The following is a 25789-nucleotide window of genomic DNA, read 5'->3' on the forward strand; positions in this document are numbered from 1 at the left end:
GTGATAGATTCAGTATGAGGAGAGGCATAGGAAGTAGAGTTGAAAGAATGGACGACAGAACAGATTTGGGGAAGAAGATGATGAATTCAATTTTGGACATGTTAAGTGCTGGACGTGAATTCAGTGTTGGACATTTCAGAGTACTTATAGACTCACCAGAAAGAAAGAAAGAACAGTCAGTTGAATAAATGGGTCTGATGGGCAGGAGACAGACCTGGATGCAGACAGAAATGTGACAATGTCATTGGCATTCACAGAGAGTGAGTGAGAATAGAGAGGGAGAGGAAAACAGGACAGTCATCCTTTTCTGTGAATTTCTCACATCAGAAGAAGTAATGTTTCTATAGGGTTATCATTAAAATAATGCTGATTTGGAAATATTAACTATTTTTTCTACAGCCCAAAGTTAGTTATACTATATTTCCCTTTTGACCCTTTTCTGAAGTGGTTCAAGAACTACAGGACTCAGTTCCATTGGTTCAATTTTACTCAAAGCCTTAGTTCTAATTAATGTAAATAAATATATTTTTCTCTAAAGAGAAAAATCAAGCAGAGTCACAATTATTTTGATATATGTAGAACAATTAAGAGGAACCATCTTAGGGGATTTTTGTTTCTTTATTTCTAATATTAAATCAGTGAAGTTAGATTTATATAACTTCCGGTGGGCTATTCTGCTCTGGGTAGGTAGTAAGTTTTCAGTTTGTTGATGTCTAAGAAATAGTGAGTTTGTCTCTGTTAAATGTCATTAGTACTTTACTTATTTTTAGAAGTCACAAGCTGTAACTGAAAAGTCAGAGTACAGAGATACTTAGAATGACTCTGCTTGAGGATCAACAACTCCAGTTACCTACTTCAGTGAGTTTTGTTAGACTGTTTCTGGAGATTGGTTCAATTCTAAGTAAGTAGAGCTATCAGAAAGTGCCAGGTTAACTGACACAATTTCAAGGGACACCTTTCCAAACTACAAATTGCCTATGTATAAATATTATGAAAATTTATACCATTTTTGCCAATTAACTTTATTATCTATGTTGATGTGTTACTAAAAGCTTACTTTAAGTTTGCTATTTGTTTCTAAACTGGTTTTATTGAAAATTCAATAAAGAAAAGTGAATAGGGGATAGATATGCTTACTTCTCAAGAAATTGACTTTGAAAAGTGTTTTACTTCGTGTTTCTATATTTAGTGATAAGATTTTAATGCTGGTGAGGTGCCTGGGGATTAGGAAGAAGAGACATTTTATAACATAGAATATGGAAGCCCTTATTTCTTTAGGGATGGTTGTGAGAGTAAGCAGGTCTTGTGGAAGAAAGACTTTTACCACCATTCATACTTTCAGTGCTGCTTCAGTTTTCTCTCCCAAGGGATGGATGGAGATATATATATATATACCTCACATGTTTCTCCTTTCCTTTCTTCATTTAAATTGTGACTAAAATGAACTGTTCATGGGCTTGGGTCAAAGCTTGCATAGCATGTGTGAGGCACTGGGTTCGGCTCTCAGCAGTGCATATAAATAAATAAAATAAAGGTCTATTGACAATGAAAAGAATTTAAAAAATATTAACTGTTCAGCAGTTTCATCTTATATTTCAAATAGTGAAGTGCTTAATATGTGTTACCTGTCTTAATTTTGCTTTTATTTATTTATTTTTAAACACCACAAACCTGGAAATATGTAAGAGAATAAATATCTCTGAACTACGGTATTATAATTCCAAACTTTTTATTGTATTTAATTTTTTTAATATGAATTTATTTTTTTAAGAGAGAGGGAGAGAGAGAGAGAGAGAATTTTTAATATTTATCTTTTAGTTCTCGGCGGACACAACATCTTTGTTGGTATGTGGTGCTGAGGATCGAACCCGGGCCGCACGCATGCCAGGCGAGCCGCACGCATGCCAGGCGAGCGTGCTACCGCTTGAGCCACATCCCCAGCCCTGTATTTAATTTTTTGTTTGTTTGTTTTTGTGATACTGGGAATGGAAAACAGGACTTCATGCATAATGGGCAAGTGCTTTCCTACTGAGCTACATCCCAATTTCTTTATTCCCCCTTCTTCCCTATAATTCCTGTGTACATGTAACTAAATTAATCTGGAGGTGCGGGGGACATCTTTGGCAAATAAGGACCACAGAACTGACTGGGGACTTGATATGACCCAGAGAATTGACAGGTCTGGGCTTTTTAAGTTTTCTCCATTGGTTGAGACATTGTCACTGAAAGCCTCAGTTCATGTTGTATTCTGTTTATTTGGCAAATCCAAAACCCCCATTTAGAAAACCCCCATTTCTTACTTTTCAAAAAAAACTTAGTGTTCTAAAGCTTTTAGAACCAGTTTACAAAAATAGTGTATCACATTACTAAAATTTAATCGCTAGCCTAAAAGTCTTCGAGGATCTTCACGAAAAATAAAGATTTTTTTTTTTAATGTTGATGGTGGTGGGGGATCAAATCTAGGCCCTTATGCATGCTAGGAAAATGCTCTACTATTGAGTTTCATCTCCAGCCCAAAGACAATAAATACTTTTTTTTCTATTTTTAAGTAGTTTTATCTTAAGAACAGGGTAAAAATTGCTGAAAATGTTAAGCAATTTCTTCTCCTTTATTCCCAAATATAAAACGATTTTTATGGGAATATGGGCAGAGCTGAAAAGACCAACTGAGAAAAGCTTAAAGGTAATACTTTTAAAATAGTCTATATAGCAAACATAGTCTTGGTTTTGTTTGCAAGTATCATTTGACCTTTAAGTACCTGCAAGTTTGTTTTTTAGTAGAAATTTTTGTTATATAATGTTTCAAAAATTCCATGTATCATTCTTAAATTATCTTAAGATCAGTTCAAGGTGTCAATAAGATTACACTGTCCCAGAGCCAGTAGGTATTCTCACAGTGACATCTGGATCTAGTTTTAGATTTTCCACTTATATGGGTAGATAAAGTGGAATTATGTCCTAGAATAAGCATCAGAAATATCTTCCTTTTGTGGTGGAATTTTCATTGCCATGAAGGGCAGTATTCACATTGCAAAATGAAAGTAATAGAAGGTCCAAAGAAAACAGTTATCAAATTGGCACTGAGTCACATGTTTAGGCTTCCTGAAAAATTTGTTATTACCCTAACCATCTCCTTATGAGCATGGATATTGAACCAGAACAGTATTACAAAAGGAATGTTAGTTCCATGGAGCCCTCTGTGTATGCCCACTGTGTCTTTTATAGAAACTAGGAATCCTTTTGTTGAATTATTGAATATAGGAGGCAAGTTAAAAGTTTTCATTTTCTGACAGCTTTTATTTATTCATGCCTAGATGATGGACCATCTGGACTGTTCAACAAATGAAGAAAACTCAGCAACTACTGATGAACAGATTGCCCAACAATAATATTATATGGACCTGCAATAATGTTATTGATTTTCTACAAATAAGAGTTTGACTTTTTAATTCAATTCCTGAATTGACAATCCAAAAGCATTTTCAATGATGTGTTTGCAAATATATATTTTTATGAGCTGATACAGACAATTATTTCATAGATAATTAAAACGCATTTACTTTTAATTATGTTAAAGTTGTGCCTTCGAATTAAATAAAAGTATATGGTCTGTGTAATTTCTAAGATGTATTGTATACAGTATATTTTTCTAAAAAAAAATCTTGATTAATCCCTGTATTTTCCTTAGTGAAATATATTTCTTTCAACTCTAATGATAGATCAAAGTGTAACTATCAAAGCAAGATTTTTTGTTAAAGGATTAGGCATATTTTATCTCCTCTATAAAATAAAGTATTTAAGACCATGCAAGAAGGCAGATAACAGTGAAAATTTGGACCTCATATCATACCAAGTTTAGAAATATATTATTTGGGAATAAATATAAACATTTTTATACTTTTTTAAAAAATTACAACCCTTTTTTTAAACTTGAGAAACTAAATTACTTCAGACTGCAATGTGTGTTAGAATATTTTTCCAGATATAGAGAAACATAGAAGTTATTTAAAGGACACAAAAACTGAAGTCTAGTTTGTAGTGGTACACCATTATTTGAAGATGTAGCTGGTATTTCTGATCTTTGAAATTTGGTTTTGCTGCTGTTAAGGTTTGATCATTAAAAAAAAAATTCTGATCCAATTATATATTAATATATGTGGCTCACTATGTGTAACATCCTTTCCCCTCCCTGTTACCTTTTTTCTAATTTTCACTTTTTCCCCATAAATAACAACTATTAACCTTGGAAGCATACAAGTACAAGTGTACTTTTGTATCTCAGTTTTTCCACCTACAAAATGAGTGGGTTGAACCAGTTATTCACTCTGTAACTTCCAACTTGGAAAAATCTTTTTTCTCATTCTTTGTAAAATCTCAGGTGGGGCTTTGAACATTTTCCTGGAAATGCACATTGTTTTTCCATTTTCTTTTATTTTCTCTAAGAAATTTCTAAATGACAAGTGATTGCAAAAGCAACAGGATTTTGCATTTCTGTGAAATAATACACAAAATATGTGAACAGAAGCCAGGCATGATGGCACACACTTGTAGTCCTAGATGCTCAGGAGACTGGGGAAAGAGGAGTATTTGAGACTAGCCTGGACAGCGTAGCAAAATCCTTTCACATTAAAAAAAAGTGAAGAAATCTATTCTCTCATTCTAAGACCAATTTAACTTATTAAAAGATAAAATTAATGTCTTTCAAAATGGATCAGACCTTTGATGTTTGCGTTAAATTTAGCATTAGATGCTTTTATTTGTTAACTTTTGCTTAGTAAATTGAAAATAGAGAAACTCCATTTATAGTCAACTCTTCTTTCTACTTAATACAGTTATGAGTCCTCTTATTTATGACAATTTATAAGTAAGAATTGATCTTAATTTTGCCTTTGTTTTATATCAAGTTTGGATTTTTTCAAAGGAATCTAATTTATTTGGCACATTTGATAAAGAGAAGAACAAATTAAGTGGCATTTTAAAACTCCCACTATATTTTCATTTATAATGTCAATAAAATATTTACCAAAATACAGCTTTTTAAGCAAAATTATCCAAACTTTATGATATTCAAAAGCCTCAACTATATACAGTTAAGTCAGCAAAAATAAATAGGCTTATGAGGAAAGACCTTGTTGGTATCCTAATATATTTTATTTCCTTCTAGCTTGTAGATTTTTTTTTACATCAACAATTCCTTGTAAGAGACTGCAGTTTATTACCCTTTTGATAGAATTTGGGCCCCTTTGCTATTGTCATTTGTATATTTGAGTTACATGTCTCTAGAGATTTTGGTGAATGATACATTTATAATAAATACAAAGGTATTTTCCAATTTTCTTCATTCTTTCAATTTCTGCATTAAATATAACCGAAAAATATTTTATATTTAACTAAAAAATATTTGAACTAATTTATTAAGTTTGGCCTCCAATTTTAGCCTGATAGCCAAATGAAATTTCAGAAACATAAGAATTATATTTCAGACTAGTGGGAGGTACTGGTTTAAAGAGGCTTTATAGTTTTCCATTGGTAAGATTAAAAGTTGAATTTATTCAAGATGATGATAAATGATCAATTTTACAGTTCAAAAAATTCATTTTCAGTGCCCTGTTTACCTTAGAAGATAATTCTAAAGGGGGTTATATGAGGGTAATGCAAATAAAATGCTGACTATAAATCACTTTATGCTTCCTGGAAGAAAAATACTCTGTGAATTTCAAAAGATCTGAGTCAAATTATTCAACCTTTAAAATATGAGTATTGTGTTTGATCACTGAATTTTTAAGGTAAAAAAATTGACAGTAATATATAGGCCTTAATATAGCAAAGACTGGAAATATAAATTAACATGTTTAGTGTTTCTATACTTAGGACAGCCTTTATATATGAAAATGTTCATTGGGGGGTAAATTATTTTAGTTGTACCTTAGTGGCAAATAAGGTACAACTAAAATAAAGCAGAATATTTAATGTCATCATGTGGTACTTTGATTAAACAAAAAGTATTGTAAACAGCTTTTCTATTCCTTTGAAATATACTTATTTTTAAAATATCTATAGTTCATCCACTTACATTGCAATATTTCCCAGTAAGGCAGACAAGTCAATGTAAATGAGTTGGCTTTTGCCTATTGTTTAACCTTCTGTTGTATTTTGCTGAAATGAGAACCTTATGAAAAAGTAATGTGGTTTGCTATTATATATTTTATTTGCTAGTATATACTTTATTAAGCACTCAAATTTTTTTTACACTTTGATATGTAAGTGTCAATACTTTTATAACACTACTAGGCTTTATTTTCTAATGGAACATGATTTCAAGTTTAAGATTTTTTGAAGTGTTAATTTACCAGTACCTTAAAATTATTCATCATGTACCAATACTGACAAGAAAAACATTTTTAATGTATGGAATTCACTATAGTATTTAATAAATTCTATTTTAAAATAAAAACTGAATGTGTTTTATTTTATGTAGTGAAAAATAATTGAAAATGAACCAAAAGTTTACTAGACCGTGTTTACATATAACAACTCTTACAAAATAGTGTGTTTACTTAGGTCTAACAAACTACCCTTAAAATCCACAATCTGAGGGTGGTGGGAATTTATATTGTTACATATTAGCACTTAATAAATATTTACTAATATATGTATAGACTTTTTTCTTTTTTAAAGAAAGTATTAATCAATTGTGAGGAATATTCCTGGTGTTTGCAGCTTTGCAAATGTGTTTCCACAAATTACCAAATTCCTTATTGCCATTGTATTGCCTTTTTTTTTTTTTTTTTTTTAACCTTGGTATCAAATCCAGGGCCTCACCCATGCCAGGCAAGCATTTTACCTACCACTGAGCTATATTCCTAGATGAGATTGGCCTAAATATGTGTCTATGGTTTATCTTGATGGTATGATGAGAAAGTCCTTTATTTCCCTGCATGCCCTGATGCAAAGGAACCTTATTTCATCCCACAGACCCATCTATCTGCAAAGATACAGAGGAACTGTATCTAGGGAGTGAAATTATAAGATGGCTGGGCACAGGGATGAGAAGGAGACTTCTTTCTCCTGTATAATCTTGTATCTTCTGCATTTGCTATTACATACTTTATTAAGCATTCAAAATACAAATGATTATACAAAATATTAATCATTCTACTTTTAATTAGTGTTCATGCTATCTGCTGGATTATTCATATTAACCCAAAGTTGTGTTATGCTTTTGGCTCTTGTGTCTTCACGAGATTTCAAGGGAGACCTGAGGTGTAGTGAAGGTGTAGGAAAGTTTAGTAGAAGAGAGAAGAAGGACAGGGGCACTCTCAAGGAAGAAATGGATCATCTAAAGAATCAACAACTCACTTCTTTGTGAACTCAGTTATTTTAGAGTAGGAGAGGAAATTTCCAGAGGGTCCCACTTGAGTACCACCTCCTAGCTCTTGATTGACAGTTGGATTATATCAGATTTCTAAATCCTTATTGCATATGTCATACTCTGAGGGTCTAAGTGAAACACAGAGGTGTGAAAATTTATAATTACAATAAGATTAAATAATGTGCCAACAATCTGAAGGCAACTTTGATCATCTTGGATTGCACAGACTGATTTTATCTGGAACTTTCTTTTGCAGACCTTGAGGCTATTGAGTATTCCAGCCTCCAGTAAGGGCAATCTGTCTTCTTATCAAAGGAGGAGTTTAGGCAAACACTCCTCAACCCTTGAGTAATGTGTTATGGGGCTATTATCTTAAGTGATAGCAGGATCAGAATGACTGTAAGTTGTTTCTTTAAAAACATATTGACAGCACATAGGCTCAGTCTTTAGAATTAACCCCTCATTTTCCATGTTCCCACTGTCCATCTCTACCTGTTCATTATCAATATCATTTTTTTTTTTAGAGAGAGTGAGAGAGGAGAGAGAGGGGAGAGAGAGAGAATTTTTTTTAATATTTATTTTTTAGTTCTCGGCGGACACAACATCTTTGTTGGTATGTGGTGCTGAGGATCGAACCCGGGCCGCACGCATGCCAGGCGAGCGCACTACCGCTTGAGCCACATCCCCAGCCCCAATATCATTTTCTTTTTTAAAAAATTTTTTCTAGTTGTAGATGGACATAATACCTTTATTTTATTTGTTTATTTTAATGTGGTGCTAAGTATCAAGCCCAGTGCTTCACATATGCTAGGCAAGTGCTCTGCCTCTGAGCTATAGCATCAGCCCCAATACCGTTTTCTATACAGTGAGCCTTATAAATAACCTAATGTGTATGGTAGGTGTAAAGAGAGAAATATTTAACCAACCGTCAAAATTTTTTGTAAAATAAAATTAATTTGTCTAAAGTTACATTTATTGCCTTGAAATTCATTTTTTGCTAGAAAATAATAGTAAGGTTTTTGCTTAGCATCTGGACAGCCATCTTCAGTGACAGTTTCCATTTTAAGAAAAATTTGCTTTCCCACCCAAGGGCATTTCTGAGAAAGTCTCACCACTCCCTCATACCAATCCAACCCTTCACCACTCACATTAGGACCCGCCTGGCTCTAATCCCAGAGCCTGCCCATGAAAGTCCCAAACTCCAAGCCTGTTTTGCCTCTCTCTGTCTATGAAGAGATGTGCCTTTATTTGTCAGCTCTGACAAATAAACTCTCCTCTTGTGTATCTCTCTACCTGGTCTCCATTTTTCATTTCTCTCTCACCTGTCTCCCAATTCTTTGCTTTCCTTTCATTGGTGCTGAAACCCAGGATCAGGTTCCCAGGTGTGCCCGAGCCCCACTTCAAGGGTCACTGAGCGTCCCCAGGCCCCAATCCAGATTCCATCATGGAACCAGGCCCTCCATTATGCTAAATGCCCTCTCTGCACCCACCACTGGACATTTCAGGTAAGACACCTGTCTTCGGTCAACCTAAACAACCTATGGGTCCTGGGAAGTGACCATCAATCGTCTGGCACTCCCAGCCACAGCTTTCACAGCTGTGGCTGATCCCAACTGTCGACTGGGTCTATAGGTGGTCTTTTATTTGATTCCTGGGTTTTGAGAAAAACCACTGTGGGTGATTGGGAGTTGTGCCTGGTGAGATCTCTAGGCCTTAGATAAATCTCTATGGCTTCTGCACCCACATAGTCCTGGCCAGGTGCCCAAGCACCTCTACGGGCCCTGCCCCCGACACTTACCCAGCGGTGGTGATGACTCCCTGAGCATAACCATCCTCTTGACTGGGTGATACTAGAGACTGGGGAACGCCCCACCTCTAAATTCACCTCCTACTATGGGCGGCTCCTCATCCATTCCCACCCATAGCCCTCTAGGCTGCCTCCTGGTAACCTAAGTTCTCTCTCCCTTAACCCAGACCTAAACCCCCCCCCCAAAAATTTATCTGTTTGTGCAATCAGATCTGGCCTAACTCTAAATGGCGGCTTAACGGCACTCTAGATTCCAATATTATCTGGGATCTTTTCAACTATTGTGAGCATTAGGGAAAATGAAAAGAGATATCATACATTCAGGCTTTCTCCTCTACATTCTAAGCCCCCTCTCTGCAACTCTTGCTCTCCCACACAAGTCCTCTTAGCTCTCACATCCCCTATGCCTGTTTCCAAAGGGACAGAAGATCCTACCCAGGACTCCTCCTCCAGGACTCCATCCCAGCAGATAAGCCCCCACCAAACCATGATTCTCTTTCTAATGAAGCCTCCCCAGAAACTGTTCCTTTGGCCCCTCTGCCTCACCACCCTTCTCTCCTCCCTCCACATGCTCATAGGCTGCCACTGCCCAATCAGCATCTCTGTATCCTCTACTCAAGTTGGCTGAGGTGGATGGTATAATCCGGATTCACGTGTCTTTCTCTTTGTCAGGTCTTTCACAGATAGAAAAGTGGCTTGGGTCCTATACTTCAAGCCCCACCACATATATCAAAGAATTTCAGTGTTTGACCCAATCATATGATTTGACCTTCCATTATGTCCATATGATCTTGTCTAACACGCTCCTGCCCGAGGAGCACAGGCAAGTTTGGGAGCAAGCTAGAAATTACGCTGATGAGGTACATCAGACCTCCCCTGCCCATCTGTTTGGCACTGAAGCAGTCCCTGATCGGACCCCAATTGGGATTATAATTTGCCTGGAGGATAACTAGTAGAAACCAATGTATTACTTATCTCATGGCAGGACTTAGAAAGGCAGCCCATAGGCTATCAATTATGAAAAGCTCCAGGAAGTCATCCAAGATAAAAATGAAAACCATTCACCTGACCAAGGCTTTATTACAATATACTAATCTGGACCCTGAGATTCCAGATGGGAGACAACTACTAATGACCTACTTCTCTCCCAGAGTTTCCCTGATATTAAGGCCAAACTAAGGTGCCTTGAGAGGAGGCCCCTAATTCCCCAAGCGGAGTCCTGAGAGTGGCCTTTAAAGTGTATATGGGAGAGACAAGAAGGCCTGGAAGCAGAAATATCAGATGCTCACTCAAGCCATCCGTCTGGCCTCAGCATCTGTCCCTGGTTCTACTGGCCTGTAGAAGGGACTCTTGGGACCACCCAGACCCTGATTTAAATGCAGTCAAATGGGTCACTGGCTTGTACATGTCCCAAGCCTTGAAAGCCTCCGGGCCCTTGTCCTAAGTGCCATCAGGAAGGACACTGGGCAATTGATTGTCTCTGAGCCCATAGTGGCCCCCCAGCCATCCAGCCCTTCTGGTTCCCCTTTTCAACTCTTAGGACTGGCTGCAGAGGACTGACGAGGCCCAAGTCCCTATCACCTGAGCATTACCATCACTCCACAGGAATCCATGGTAACTCTGTGTATTTCAGGTAAGCCTGTCTCCTTCATCCTAGACACCGGGGCTACAAATTTAGTCCTCAACTAGTTCTGGGGGCCTGCTACCAACACATTACAGATATTTAGCCTTGTTTGCGCTTTTGGCTCTCTAATTTTTACCATTCCTTTTTGGTCATTCCACAGAGCCCTGTTTCCCTTATGGGAGGGGACATCCTTGCAAAGTCAGGGGCTATGCTTTCCTTCTCCCCTCATATATGCTTTCATCCAGACTCACCTGCCGCTCCCCTGATCCTCACCCTTACCTTAGGACCATCCCCTATTCTGTCTGCCAGTGCCTTCCCATTACCCGCTTCAGAGGTGGATCCTACTGTCTGGGATGTTTCAAGTCCTTCTATCGCCTCTCACCATGAGCCCATTTACATCCATCTCAAAAAACTCCTCTATTTTCTGGCCCAATCACAATACCTGCTCTCCCTCTTTGCTGCTGCTGTCCCTTTCTTTTTGCAGAGCAGTATTGTCAGGTTCCTGACAATAAACCTGCTTCTTATCCAGCTGTGTGTGTGATTAGTCCTGTGCCACTTTTCTTTCATTGATGCCAGTGACTCAATTACGTTCTGCCATCAGCTTTGCTGTCCCCTCCGAGAATCTGAGCTGCTTTGGGATCCTGGCCTTAGGGCCCAGGACAATCACCACACACCTTCTTCCATTCACCTAGCGCTCTTCTTCATCCACACTCTAGACTGATTTAGGTAAGTGACTTTGCCCTTCCCTTCCCCTCCTCCTCACAAGTCTACTCCCTAGAGATGGCAGTGACAAGTCTCCTCTCTAGACTTAGATCTTGGCCCAGCACCAAGATTCTCACCTATCCCTTCCCATTGGCAAGTCTACTCCAACTCGCCATGGGGAGCTCCCAATCCCTTCCCCTTGGCAAGTTCACTCTCCGGTTTTCAGCTCCTTAGCAGAGCTCATGAAAGCCCTGGCCAAGCAACCAAGACTCTCTACGGGCAAAGCCTGGGACTAGGGAAGTAGCAGGTGACTCCCTTCTCTCAGTCCCAGACTCCAACTCGGCATGGGGAACTCCCAAATCCCATCTGACTCACCTCTCGGCTGCCTCCTCGACCACTTAGCCCCACTCTGTTTTGGCTCCTGATCTAAAGGCCCATCGACCAATTCAACCTTCCAATCTTCATAATTTTTGAGAGCTCTCAGGAAAATTCAGGCTTTCTCCTTTCTCCATTCTACGCCTTCTCTTTGCTCCTCTTGCCCCCACTCCCAGCTTCTACTTGCCAATAAAGCTCTGTATTCCTCCAGAGACATACTTCCAAACAAACAAGGGACCCTGAAGCTAACATTGAAATACAAAGGACAGACTCAGCAAGCTTGATAAGAGGCCTAAGGGGGGAAAAAGTATCAATTTAACTTTCCCCTTGCCTACCAACTTTGGCCACAGCCTTTCTACTCATTAAGGAGTCAAAGAAACCCACCTTTGGGGCCCAACTCACCCTCCTGGCTCCCCACCACCTAAAGGAATTCCTCACCTCCAAGGGCTTACATTCCTTACCCCCCTGTCACCTTTTATCTCTTCAGGTTTCCCTGGTAGAAGATCCCAATCTTATTTTCCACACATGCTCACCTTTAAACCCTGCTACTCTCCTCGGTGCTCCTCAGGACTCTTCCACCTCTTCTCCTTTTACCCATTCCTGCATTGAAACTCCCTCCAACATACAGGAAGGCCTCTTGCTCCAGGCAACATACACATGGTTCACAGATGGCTCCTCCTTCTATCAGGAGGGAGTTCCTTGGGGCAGGGTATGCTATAGTCTCTCTAACCTCAGTTGTGGAAGCGGCTCCTCTCCCCAGTAATACATCAAATCAGCAGGCTGAACCTGTTGCCCTCATCAGAGCCTTCACTTTGGCAAAGGAAGCCTCCCTCAATGTCTACGTTGATTCTAAATATGCTTTCCACATACTTCTCTCCCACTCTGCTATTTGGACGGCTGCGGATTCCTAACCCGAAGGGAACTTCAATTACTAATGCCCCTTTATCTCCGATCTCCTTCAAGCCTCAAGGCTTCCCACTGCCATTGGGACTGAAGGATGGCAACTAAGTAACGCCTTCTCCAGTGGGCACTTCCATTCCTGACCTCTCTCCTTGTCATAAGCCTTTTGCTAATGCTTGCCCCCTGCATCATTATATTTATTCAAGACCAGGTTCAATGGATCTCTAACCAAACCATGAACTAGCTTCTGTTACAGAACTTCTAACCCCTCACCAAAATTGGGTCATCTGGAGTCAGCATTGCTTGACACCTCCTGACCATCACCATTGCCTCAATACACCACCACACGCACTTAACAAGGTCCAGATGCTGCCCCTTCCCAGCAGGAAGAGGCTACAGAAGATTGACCTACACCCTGTACCTTAAGGAGCCCAATAACAAACAAAAAAGGGAGGAATGTAAGGTCCTTGCTTAGCACCTGGATGGCCATCTTAAGTGACAGTCGCCATTTTAAGAAAAATTTCACTTTCCCGCCCATGGGCATGTCTGAGAAAGTCTCACCACTCCCTCATACCAACCCAACCCTAACCAACCACATTAGGACCCACCAGGCTCTAATCCCTGAGCCTGCCCCATAAAAGTTGCAGAACCCAAGCCTGTATTGCCTCTCTCCATCTATGGAGAGATGTGCCTTTATTTGTCAGCTCTGACAAATAAATTCTCCTGTGTATCTCTGCCTGATCTCCGTCTTTCATTTCTCACTTGCCTATCTCCTGGTTCCTCACTCTCCTTTCGATAATAGGACTAAATTTCACATTATTTCCATTTTCTAATCCTATGTAGTTTTTAACTTTTTCTCTTTTCTTTTCTTTATCATGGCCCTTAACCAAATGACCATAACAAATTGAATAAAAATAGGGGCTAAGGGCATAGCTCAATGGTAAAGTACTTGCTTAACACTATCTTCTATTCTCAAAACTAAAGAAGAAGAAGGAGGAGGAGGAGGAGGAGGAGGAGGAGGAGGAGGAGGAGGAGGAGGAGGAGGAGGGGGAGGAGGAGAAGGAGAAGGAGAAGGAGCAACAGCAGCAAAAGTACAAAGAATGCAATCCCCAGCACCACACACACCAAAAGTTGTATCCCATAAAAGCATTTATACAAGTAAATGAAAACAATAGCCCATTCTAGGCAACACTAATGATAAGATATCCTTCCTAAAAAGAATTTGGATATCCCAACTACCTGCATATGAGCTCTTTGAATAGAGGCTTTGCATTTACAGCAATAGCCAGGCTTCTTAAAAGAGTTCTGGAAGAGAGAGCTCTGTAGTGAGGTACTCTCACAGTCTATGTGGGCTGCTGAAACAATACCTAGTGTTAAGAGCCACAGCCAGTTGGAATGGCCCCTGGCATTTTGCCAGAAGTAATGGTTGAGAGGTGAGCCATTAAGATGATGCTGGAGTTCTCCCGGGGATTTCCTGGGGATTTCGCATTGGTTGGGGAAGTTCTGGTGGAGGGAGTTCCGGTTGGTGTGCTGTGCCCCGGAGAGGAGCCACGTGGGTGGCGTTCGGGAGAGTTCCCGGGGAGTGTGCGTGGAGTGCTGTTGGAGTTCAGGCAATAAAGTTTCCTGTTTGAACATACAAGTGCTTTGTGGCGGCTCAGTGATTTGTGCCCAGCCAGACTGCGGCAACCTAGAACTGGGTAATTTATAAAGAACAGAGATTCATTTCTTACCATTTTGCATTTTCGTGGCTGAGAAGTCTGGTGTTGGGGGGCCCACAACTGACAAGAGCCTTTTTGGTACTTCTAGTGCTCAATTTGCTTTTATAAAAAATCCATTTTCACCATAACTAACCTACTCTTAAGAGTACAACATTAATCCATTAATCCAAGAGAAATCAGTCCTCATGAACTAACCACCTCTTATTAGATCCTATCTCCCAAGACCAGCCTAGGCAACTTAGTCAGACCCTGTCTCAAAATAAAATAAAAACCACTTGGGGTGGGGGGGTGCTGGGGTTGTGGCTCAGTAGTAGAGCGCTTGCCTAGCATGTGTGAGGATTAAATTTCCAACACATGAACTTTAGGGGACAATTCACACCACAGTAGGAACTAATTCATACAATTGTTTTAGGAGGTTATAGAGAAATAGTTCTTAGTCTTACCTAGAAAGAAAAGCCTATGGTTTGGCATGTCATTATGTTAAAAACAATTTTACAATTTAGATTAGAGCATCACATCTCTAGATTAAGTAAGAAAAGTTAAAAATTAGATCCTATTCTATGAATAGGTTCTATTACCAAGTAATAGGAAAATACAGTTTTCAAAATACTTGAAATTTTGATATGATAGTGAAAGCAAAAGGTGTAACCACCAAGTTGTTTTTTGTTTGTTTATTTGTGTGTGTATTTGAGGTGTTGAGGATTGAACCCAGGGAGGCTCTACCACTGAGCTACATCCCCAGTGCTTTTTAAAAAATATTTTACTAGATGTTGATGAACCTTTATTTTATTTATCTATTTATATGTGGGGCTGAGAAGCAAACCCAGTGCCTCACACATGCTAAGCAAGTGCTCTACTATTGAGCCACAACCCCAGCCCCCCAATGGTTTTTATTTTGAAACAAGGTCTCACTAAGTTGCCTGGGCTGGTCTTGAATTTGCAACACACCTGCCTCGGCCTCCTTAGTCAATAGGATTATAGATGTCTAACACTACACAGACCCAAGTCATTTTTGTAAATAATAAAATAATGAATTTTTATTAATTATATAATCATTTTTCAACTGAAGCTTCACCAATTATTTACTCTACAAAATTGACTCCAGCTCCTTTCAGTGCAGAGAAATAAACAAATTCAATTGCCAAGTTCTCACCATTTTATCTTTCAAACGTCTCTCAAAAGAGTTCCAAGGACTCACTATCCCCACTGTCACTAACTCATTTAACCCATCTCTACTGTACCAAACTCTTAATTGGTCTTCCAGGAACTAATTTTATTATCAATTCCCTTTCTACTTCAGAGCCAGTGATTTTTTTTTCCAAAATTAAAATTGGTTTATGCAGCATCAATACTTCAGAAAAAGCCTTTATAGTACCTAATTTATCTAAAAGTAGTTCAGAAAAAACAAATCCATTCAAACTCAACAATCAACATAGAAAACTTTTATGACCAATTATGTGGGGGTTTTCCTCACACACTAAGCAGGTCGTCCTTCAGCCATGGACATCAGTAGGGTGTCCCCAAACTCGATTTAATTCTGATACTATCCATCTGGAATTACCATCAGATCACATAAGTTGAAGGCTCAGTTTCACCCCCGCCAAACACTTCCAATACTCATTGCTGGCCCCAAGTTGTTTTACCTGTGCTTCTGACCAACCAGTTATAAATTGGAGTTTTCACAACACCCTCCCTGGGTTCCATTAATTTAATAGGGCAATTCACAGAACTCAGGTAAACTTAGGTTTTTCAGCTTATTGTAAAGTATATTACAAAGGATACAGATGAAGATTATAAAATATATTACAAAGGATACAGAAGAAATAGAGCAAGGTATGTGGGAAGGGGAAAAGAATCTCCATTCCTCTTTGCATATGCTACTTTCCAGAAATCATGTGTTCAGAAATCTCCATGTGTTTAGCTCTTCAGAAGCTCTCTAAACCTAGTCTTCTTGTTTTTTTTTTTTTTTTACCTAGGCGTGATTGATTAAGTCATTCACCATTAGTAATCAACTCAACTGTAAGTCCCTCTTCCCTCCTGAATGTTGGGGATAGATGGGGCTAAAGGTTCCAGTCCTCTAATCTTGCCTTGGTCTTTCCAGTGACTGGCCCACCCTGAAGCTATCTAGGGTAACTTCAACTCATTGGCATACAAAGACACTTACCTTGAAGATTCCAAGGACTTGGGAGTTGTGTATCAGGAAAGGGGATTTAGGATAGGCCTGCGTTGTAGCTGATACCATCATTGCACAAATATTATAATGACATATACAACCCAGATGGGAGAGTCTACTACATACCTACACTATACTTCAACCTTATGGGGGCCACTCTTATACATTTAGATCATCATTGACAGAAATATTGCTATGCAGTGCATCACTGAATATATTTCATATCACAAGGCCTGACCAGTTTAGTCCCTGTTCACTTCCAGCTTAATCTCCCATCATATTTCTTTGCTTCATTCTTCCCCCTTGCACCCATCTTCCTGCGTAACTTTGCTGGGCCCAGTCTCCCCTTTCCACTCAGAAATTTTATACAGACCCTTCAAATATCAATTTAGGTATCATTGATTGGAATAGAGAGAAATGAACATGGAAAGAACAAGTACAGACAATACCTTTGTGGGGTTTTATAATAAAAGGAGAGAAATGAGTTTGGAACTAAAGGGAGGAAATAGGGTTAAGAAATAAGATTATGGCCTTGGGGAGTTTTTTTGTTTGTTTTGCAGGAGTGAGAAATAATACCATATGTGAATGCTGAGGGAGATCCAGCAGAAAGGGAAATTTTCATGATGTGAAATTGTGATGGGAAAATTAATTACATTCATTTCCTGTGTAGCCCAGAGGTGACAGGATCCAGTGTCCAACTGAAAGAGGTGTCATTAGATAGGAAAATAGAAGGGTCATCTCCAGCATCTGGAGATAAGTTACTTGTAGTATAAGAAATATACTGTATTTGATCTTTGTCCCAGTCAGTCAGTCAGAAGTACAAATGGCAACTAGGGACTTGCAATTGGGATCTATTATCAATATCTAACAATCTACCTCCCTGTCACAATATATTGATAAGATATTATGTCTTATAAATTAAAGGGTTCAATTCCATTACAAGCCTCCACTTTAGAGAGGAGGCTTGTAATGGAATTGAACCCTTTAATTTATAAGACATAAAACTAACTCCAGGTAGTTAGTATCAGAATTGAATTATAGAATATGAATTACTGTCTGCAGAAAATGGAAGAATTGGTTGTTAGTGTTGGAATACACCTCAATAGTGTATATGAGCAAGGAGCTCAGATGAGGCAGATATTTCTGGTGGGAACATGGGAAATTCTATTCTGATTGCTTTTATTTTCTGACAATGAGGTACCAAACAGGGTCATCAGCTGAGAATCCATTTTGCGAATAGACAAAACATTTGAAGGGAGCAGTAAGGATATTAAAAGTTTGACTTTTAAAAGTATGCCAAAAAGAAATGCATGATTGGTCTACAGGTTCTCAAAGTACAACTCCATCAGCAACAGCATCACTGGAGAATTTATTAAAAATGCAAAATCTTGGTCCCACCCTGAACTTGACTCAAAAACTCTGAGAGCTGGGTGCAGCAATTTGTTTCTTAAGCTTTTCATGTGATCCTGTCACATGCTATATTTGAGACCCAGTGTAAAAGAATCACATGGAGCATTTGTTGAACCATATATTGCTAGGTTCCAGCATAGATTTTTCTTCTCCTCCTCCTTTTTTTTTTTTTTTTTTTTTTTTGGTACTGGACATGAAACCCAGGGGTGCTTTACCACTGAGCCACATCTCTAGCTCTTTTTATTTTTTTAAAACAGGGTCTCACTAATTGTTTAGGCTGACCTTGAGTTTGTTTGTAATCCTTCTAACTTAGTCTTCCAAATCAGTGATTATAGGTGTGTGCCACTGTGCCTGACCAGATTCTGTTTTTTCCCTCCCTTCTTTCCATTGCTGGGAATCAAACCCATGGCCTTGTATATGCTAGGCAAGTATTCTATCTCTATACTACATCCCTGGTGCCCCCAAGCCCAGATTTTCTTTTTTCTTTTTTTTTTTTTTAATTTTTATTGTTGGTTGTTCAAAACATTACATAGTTCTTGATATATCATATTTCACACTTTGATTTAAGTGGGTTATGAACTCCCATTTTTACCCCATATACAGATTGCAGAATCACATCGGTTACACATCCACTGATTTACATATTGTCATACTAGTGTCTGTTGTATTCTGCTGCCATTCCTATCCTCTACTATCCCCCCTCCCCTCCCCTCCCCTCCCCTCTTCTCTCTCTACTCCATCTACTGTAATTCATTTCTCCCCCTTGTTTTTTTTCCCCCTTTCCCCTCACTTCCTCTTGTATGTAATTTTGTATAACCCTGAAGGTCTCCTTCCATTTCCATGCAATTTCCCTTCGCTCTCCCTTTCCCTCCCACCTCTCATCCCTGTTTAATGTTAATCTTCTTCTCATGCTCTTCCTCCTTACTCTGTTCTCAGATTTTCTAATTCAGGTCTGAGGTGGGGCTTAACCAAGTATTTCATTTCTAAGAAGTTGCCAGATAGCTAGTGCTGCTGTTCTGGGCACCAAAATTTGAGAACTACTAGTCTAACAAAATACAGCATGATTGATGGGTTGCAACAAGGGCCGGCCCATTGTGACATTTATGATTTTAAAATTAAAATAATCTTTTATTGGTTGAATATATCGGTATATACACACCACAGTCAATTACAGAGGTGCTAAATGGGAGTGAACCAGAACTGTGATTTAGTCAGCCAAGTTCAAGAAAGTTGAAAGAGAAGCAAAGAAATTTATAATGTATGTAAGGTAGCAAATATAAATGGCTGACCATGAAATTTAAAATGGTTAAGAAGGCACATGAGGATTTGGGGGAGGGGTGCATGATATCGTAAAGGTGTTGAGGATAAGAGCATTGTTGGTCCCCATGGGGTTGAATGATTATTTGGTTTGGATGGAAGAAATTGCTTATAAGAGCAGTGATGGGGAGGTAGATTGTTAGATATTGAAATTTTGAGGAATTACCATTATTGGTAAAGACAAGATCGATGAAAGTTTGCCAAATAAAACACAGAATGCCCATGTAAATTTGAATTTCAAATAAATGATAAATTCTTTTCTCAAATATTCCTTTAGTATAAACATGTCCTAAAATATACTCAACACACAGTATAAATATGTATATATGATATTATATATAATTCAATTCTATATGTGTTTCATCATTGTTTTATATATAGCCTTTAGGCTGGGGGGTTTACATCAGTAAAATAGAGCATGTGTAAATATGTGAGGTTCTGGGTTTGATCCCCAGCACCACAAAAATACAACAAAACAAAACCCCTGCGAGAAAATGTCCTTTCTTACAGATTGATGTTGTGGTACACAGGAACAAAATGAGATGGTGTCTGATTCACTTTTAAATCTTTTGGCTAAGAAAATAAGAAAAGGGGGCAAAAAGAACAATGAAAGCAAATGCAGTAAAGTCTTGATAATCACTGAGTCTAGATTATGGGTGTATGTACTCTTAAACATGTAAAAAAATTTCATTAAAACATCTTTGGAAACTTGTTTTATGGAGCTTCAGAAAAGAGTAAAACTAGATATGCATCTAATTCACCTCAAATCTGCATCTTTCTTTATGTTTTTACTTCAGCTATACATTTATAATCCTTTGCTACTGAGCACTTGTATTTCAATACTATTTAGCACAGAGCTAATACTCCAGTTATTAGCTGGTTGCTTAGCTATTTATTGTTTACATGTTTTAGTTTTACTTAGAGTTTTATATGTTGTGTAATTGGCTTTCATGATCTTAAAATATAATCAAGCTAAGATTAGCTACCTGCATATTATCCCTTTGAGATCTTCATGAAACAAGACAAACATCTCCTAAGAATAATGAGACAAGTACATACATATCCATACACATCAACACATAAATATAGTAACTCCGAATAAATGTCATTCGTTTGCATTTTAGGATATTTATCAGCTAACTTTACAGTGTTAAAATCTTGATAAATTGCTATTAAATGATCTATGCTAAAAATATTAACATATAGTAGAAATAATGATATTCATTATAGAATTTTTTTAACCTTAATGCTGGGAGTGAAATTGGGTTCCCCCAGTGTGCTAATTGTGAGATCTGCCACTGAGATCCACACCTGGCCCCAGACCTCCTTTAAGATTCCTTGTTTTTAATTTTTTACTAATATCTCATGATAAAGAAAACCTTTTTTTAAACACTCTGGAGTAACTTACAGAGCAAACAGTTTAAGTGTCAAATCAGATAATCAAGTTTAAGCAGATTTATCTTTTTATGTATATTATTACTTGGGTTTATTCAAATACATTAATGTGTGTCAGTGTGAATAAATAACAATTCACTATCAGTACCACCAATTAAAAATTTAAAATAGACAATAAAAATTGAAGTCAATAGCACAGTCTCATGATTCCTAACATCTAAAATCACTCATGTGTGAAATATGATTATTTATCCCACAGTTTTAAGTGGTTAAGTCTCTGCCTGAGACTGGAATTTAGGAATTAATTTTTTACATAAACAGCATGAGGAGCTCAGGGCTACCTCATTGACAAAGTGCTTGCCCTGCAGGCTAGGGTTTGATTTCCAGTACAACAAGAAAACAAAAGAAAACATCAATTTTGTTTGTTTTGTTTTGTTTTTCAGAAAATAATTGAATCACAAGACTTAGGAATAGCTACATCATTGAGGTTAATTAAAGTTAATTAATAAAATTAGCAAAATGTCATTGCTTATCATAGTTTTATACATGTATTCTTAAACCCCTCTGAACTCTGTATCCAGCCAAAGGAATTCATTCATTCTACACTCACATTCACTTCAGAGAAGTTCTGCAGCTCCAGCAATAACATTCTTCAATACAAGAAAAAATTACTAAATTCAAAGGGGAATTTCTCTCTATGGTTACCGTTAATTTGTTTTAGCTTTTGCCCACTAGAGGAGGACTTAAAACTTTAGGGAGAAGAATAAGGGTGTAGCTCAGTGATAGAGCATATACTTAGCATGTGCCCAGGCCCTGTGTTTGATCCCCAGCACCAAAAGGAATAAACACCCAACATTAGGAGGAAACATTGGTTCCCCTTTAAAAATAATTTGGAACCAAAAGAAAAGATTATAAAAATACTTTTAATCATATGTTGTATAATTAATTAGCATTGTCACATATAGTACTGTTGAAGAAGACTGATTTTCATCTTTTCGACTATTCAAGAAATATTTATTGACTACTTATGAAATGCCTGGCACTGTACTGGTGTTAAAGATTAATATTTGAAACATTCCAGATATTTTTTAGTTGGCATTTTATAAGCTTTCCACTTGTGACCAAGGTTAATTCTTTTGAAAAAGTGTCAAAGAAAAAAAAAATCCATTAATCCTCTATTCAAAGTACAGTAAAAGTTGTTGGAAATGGTTTAATCACCCTCTGTTTATATAAACAAAGCATTCTCTAACAATTTGCCAAATATTTATGAATGTCAAATTTTAAGTGACCAAGAATGTTATATAAAATGCACATTTCATATATTGACTTTTTTTTTGCTTTGATGCAATAATCAGTTTTAATTGTTTTAATGTTGCCAGCATTTTAGCCATTCCTTTTCAGTTTTGAGATACAGTGTCCCTCTCTCAGTTGCCCATGGACTCATACTGGTGGCAAATCCATTTAGAGAGAAGTGAGTGGCATGATTAATGTGGAAACAAACACACAAGCCAACAATTTGGCCCTACTGATGTAAACAGGGATCTTTGATTAGCTGATTAAACAACTTTTAGAAAAGATTTTGTGAAAGATTGAATCATATATAATCTGTTTTCTATCATTAGTGACATTTCTGTGCTATGTCTTTCTGTCCAAGAAGTAATATAGTACAAGGCTTAAGGACTCAAACTTTGGAATTAGACTACAATGAAAACCTGGCTCTCCTCTCTGTACAATTTCCTGCTCTGTACAATGGGGATATAATAGTATCTGGTGCATAGAGTGGAGTGGACTTAATGAGTCAGTACATGTTATGTGAACAGAACAACAGCTGGCAAGTAGAAACCACACAATAAATACCATCTATACAATGTAAAGGCAGAAAGATCTTCCTGCTTTCAAATCATTTTACTACGAATCCCGTTTTACTTATCTGAATGTAAAACTCTATATTGTCAAAGTTTTTGAAGCACATTTTAAATAATTGTGGAAAGTTATAAAACCTGTCTAATGAAAGAGACAATAATCATTCACAAAGATTTTAGTTGCTACTGCTTTTTTGGTTTTTTGATCTTTTTGATATGGATTGAACCCAGGGAGGCTTTACCACTGGGCTATATCCCCAACTATTTTTGCTTTTTATTTTGAAAAAGGGTCTTGCTAAATTGTTTAGAAACTTCCTAATTTGCTGAGATTAGCTTTGAACTTGAGTTCCTTCTGCCTCCTGAGTGGAGCTGTGGGGATTGAAGGCATGTACCACCAAAAAAGACCAGAAATATCTTTCTGAAATCCCAGTGGTTCAGGAGGATGAGAAAGACGGATCATGAGTTCAAAACCAGGGAGACTCTAAGCAATTCAATGAGACCTTGTCTCAAAATCAAATATAAAAAAGGGCTGGGATGTGGCTCAGTGGTTGAGCGCCCCTGGGTTCAATCTCCGGTACTAGAAAGAAAAAAAAATATTGAGAAACTATTTTTAACCTCCTCATAGTTTTCATCATAGTTTAAAATATTTGCAAGGAATATAATTACTAGAATATTTCAAATTTACAAATCTGTGTGTATGTGTGTGTGTTTGGGGACTGAATTCAGAGCCTCACATATACTAGGCAAACAATCTACCACTAAGCTGCATTCCTAGCCCACAAATTTATACTTTTTAAAATAAAAGTTTTATCACTTAGAATTCAAATACCATAATGATTCAATACTCATCATTATTCATTTAAGAAAGTTAAGGAACTATCCTTTAAAATAGGAAATATTGGGGCTTGGGCTGTGGCTCAGCGGTAGTGCACTTACCTGGCATGTGTGAGGCACTAGGTTCAGATTCTCAACACTGCATATAAATAAATAAAATAAAGGTATATCAACAACTTAAAAATATTAAAAATAAAATAGGAAATATTGCTGGACACAGTGGTACACACTTTGATTCCAGCCACTTGGAACACTCAGGAGGAAAGAAAGTTTGAGGCCAGCCTCAGCAACTTAGCAAGACCTTGCTTCAAAATAAAAGAATAAAAATGGGCAGGGGATGTAGCTCAGTGGTAAAGCACCCCTGGGTTCAATCCCCAGTATAAATAAATGGAAAATTTATATCATTCTTCTTTTGTCCTTGTGTTCTATTCTACTTTCCAAGTATTAAAGAGAGAGAGAGTGAGTGTGTGTGTGTCTGTGTCTGTGTATGTGAGATTCTGGGGATTGAATCCAGGGTGCTTTAACACTGAGATACATCCCCATCCCTTTTTATTTTTTGATTTGAGACAGGGTTTCACTAAGTTGTTGAGGGCCATGCAAAATTGCTGAGGGAGCCTCAAATTTATTATCTTCCTTTCTCTGCCTCCCAAATCACTGGGATTATAGGTATGGGGGATTGAACTCAGGAGCACTTAACCAATGAGCCACATCCCCAGCCCTCTTTTGTATTTTATTTACAGACAGGAGCTCACTGAGTTGCTTAGGGCCTCACTAAATTGTTGAAGCTGGCTTTTGATCCTCCTGGCTCAGTTTCCTGAGCCGCTGGGGTTATAGACATGCACCACCATTCCTGGCCTCCAGTATGATTTTTTAAAAAACAATTAATAGTCATAATAGTCTTTATTTTTAGATGAATTTTACTTTTACAAAAAAAATCAAGCAGAAAATTTCAATTAATGTCTTTCTCATATTCTGACTTCCTATCTACAGGCAATTTTCCCTATTAACATTTTGCATTAGTGTGGTGCATTTATTACAATAAGGCAATATTGGTGTAAATAATTAAAGTACATAATACACATTTGGGTTTACCTTTGTGTTGTATATTTTCTGTTTTTTTTAAATTCTTTTTTGTTGTAGATGAACACAATGCCTTTATTTTATTTATTTATTTTTATATGATGCTGAGAATCAAACCCATTGCCTCACATGCGCTCAGCAAGCACTCTACCACTGAGCCACAACCCCAGGCCCTATTCTCTAGGTTTTGATAAATGTATAATGACATATATTTACTGTTATAATATCATGTAGGCAAGGTTAAATTTTCCTCCATCCTTGTAGGGTCTCTAGCTGGGACTGTTATAAAACAGATTAACAGGAAAAAGGCATATAAACTTTATTTATAGGTATATGAAACTATCACAAGAAAAATGAACATCCAAAGATAAGTGCTTATACCTTAGGTTGAGGTAAGAGTAGCAATTGTGGCAAAGTAATAGGAAGATAAGGTTTAGTTTTGTTTGTTCGTACAGATTTCTCTCAGCCTCAACTCTGTCTTTCCTGATTAGAATATTTTTTTCTCCCAGGTATAAAAGGGCATCTTTCACATGGGAGTTTCACCTTCTGCTTTCAGGAAGAAATAGAGGAGGTCAGAGTGCCATTACTGCACCTACTGTTTTCCAAGCACCTTTAGTTCAAACTAACCAATATGCCAAAGCATTTGGGGAGGTTACATGTCCTGAACTCTTCACAGAGCTTCACTGCCTTAAAAAAATACTTTGTGCTGGGCTAGGGTTAGGGCTCAGCGGTAGCGCACTTGCCTGGCATGTGTGAGGCACTGGGTTCAATTCTCAGCACCACGTATAGATAAATAAATAAATGTCTATCAACAACTTAAAAAATACTGAAAAAAAAATACTTTGTGCTGCACCTATTCAAATCTTCCAACCTCCCCACATCCTCTGGCAAACAGTGATCTTTTTGTCTCCATAGTTGGAATCATGCCATATATAGCTTTTCAGATTGACTACTTTAATTAACTTTATGTATTTTAACTTTAAGTTTCTTCCTATCTTTTCATAGCTTGGTAGCTCATTTCTTTATGTTGCTGAATAATATTCCCCTGGGTGGATACCACAATTTGTTTATGCATTCACCTAATGAAGGACATCCTTGTTGTTTCCCATTTGGGGCAATTATTAATAAGGCCTTTATAAACATTTGTGTATAGGTTTTTTGTGTGTACCTAAGTTATCAACTCATTTGAGTAAATGCCAAAGAGCAATTGTGTTCCTTTTG

General features: G+C 37.7%; 1 protein-coding gene across 2 annotated transcripts in view; it reads left to right on the forward strand.

Annotated features, from left to right (window-relative positions):
* SPPL2A (signal peptide peptidase like 2A) overlaps window positions 1-4585 on the forward strand; it is a 46236-nt gene extending 41651 nt beyond the window's left edge. For both annotated transcript variants that reach the window (XM_081292587.1, XM_081292588.1), the window contains one exon: window positions 3314-4585. In XM_081292587.1, coding sequence (XP_081148713.1) covers window positions 3314-3388 — 75 coding nt within the window. In that variant the 3' untranslated portion in view covers window positions 3389-4585. The remainder of the gene's footprint in view (window positions 1-3313) is intronic.
* Window positions 4586-25789: the final 21204 nt, after the last annotated feature.

This window comes from Spermophilus citellus (genome assembly GCF_964194105.1).
Source record: "Spermophilus citellus genome assembly, chromosome: 4".
Lineage (NCBI taxonomy): Eukaryota > Metazoa > Chordata > Mammalia > Rodentia > Sciuridae > Spermophilus > Spermophilus citellus.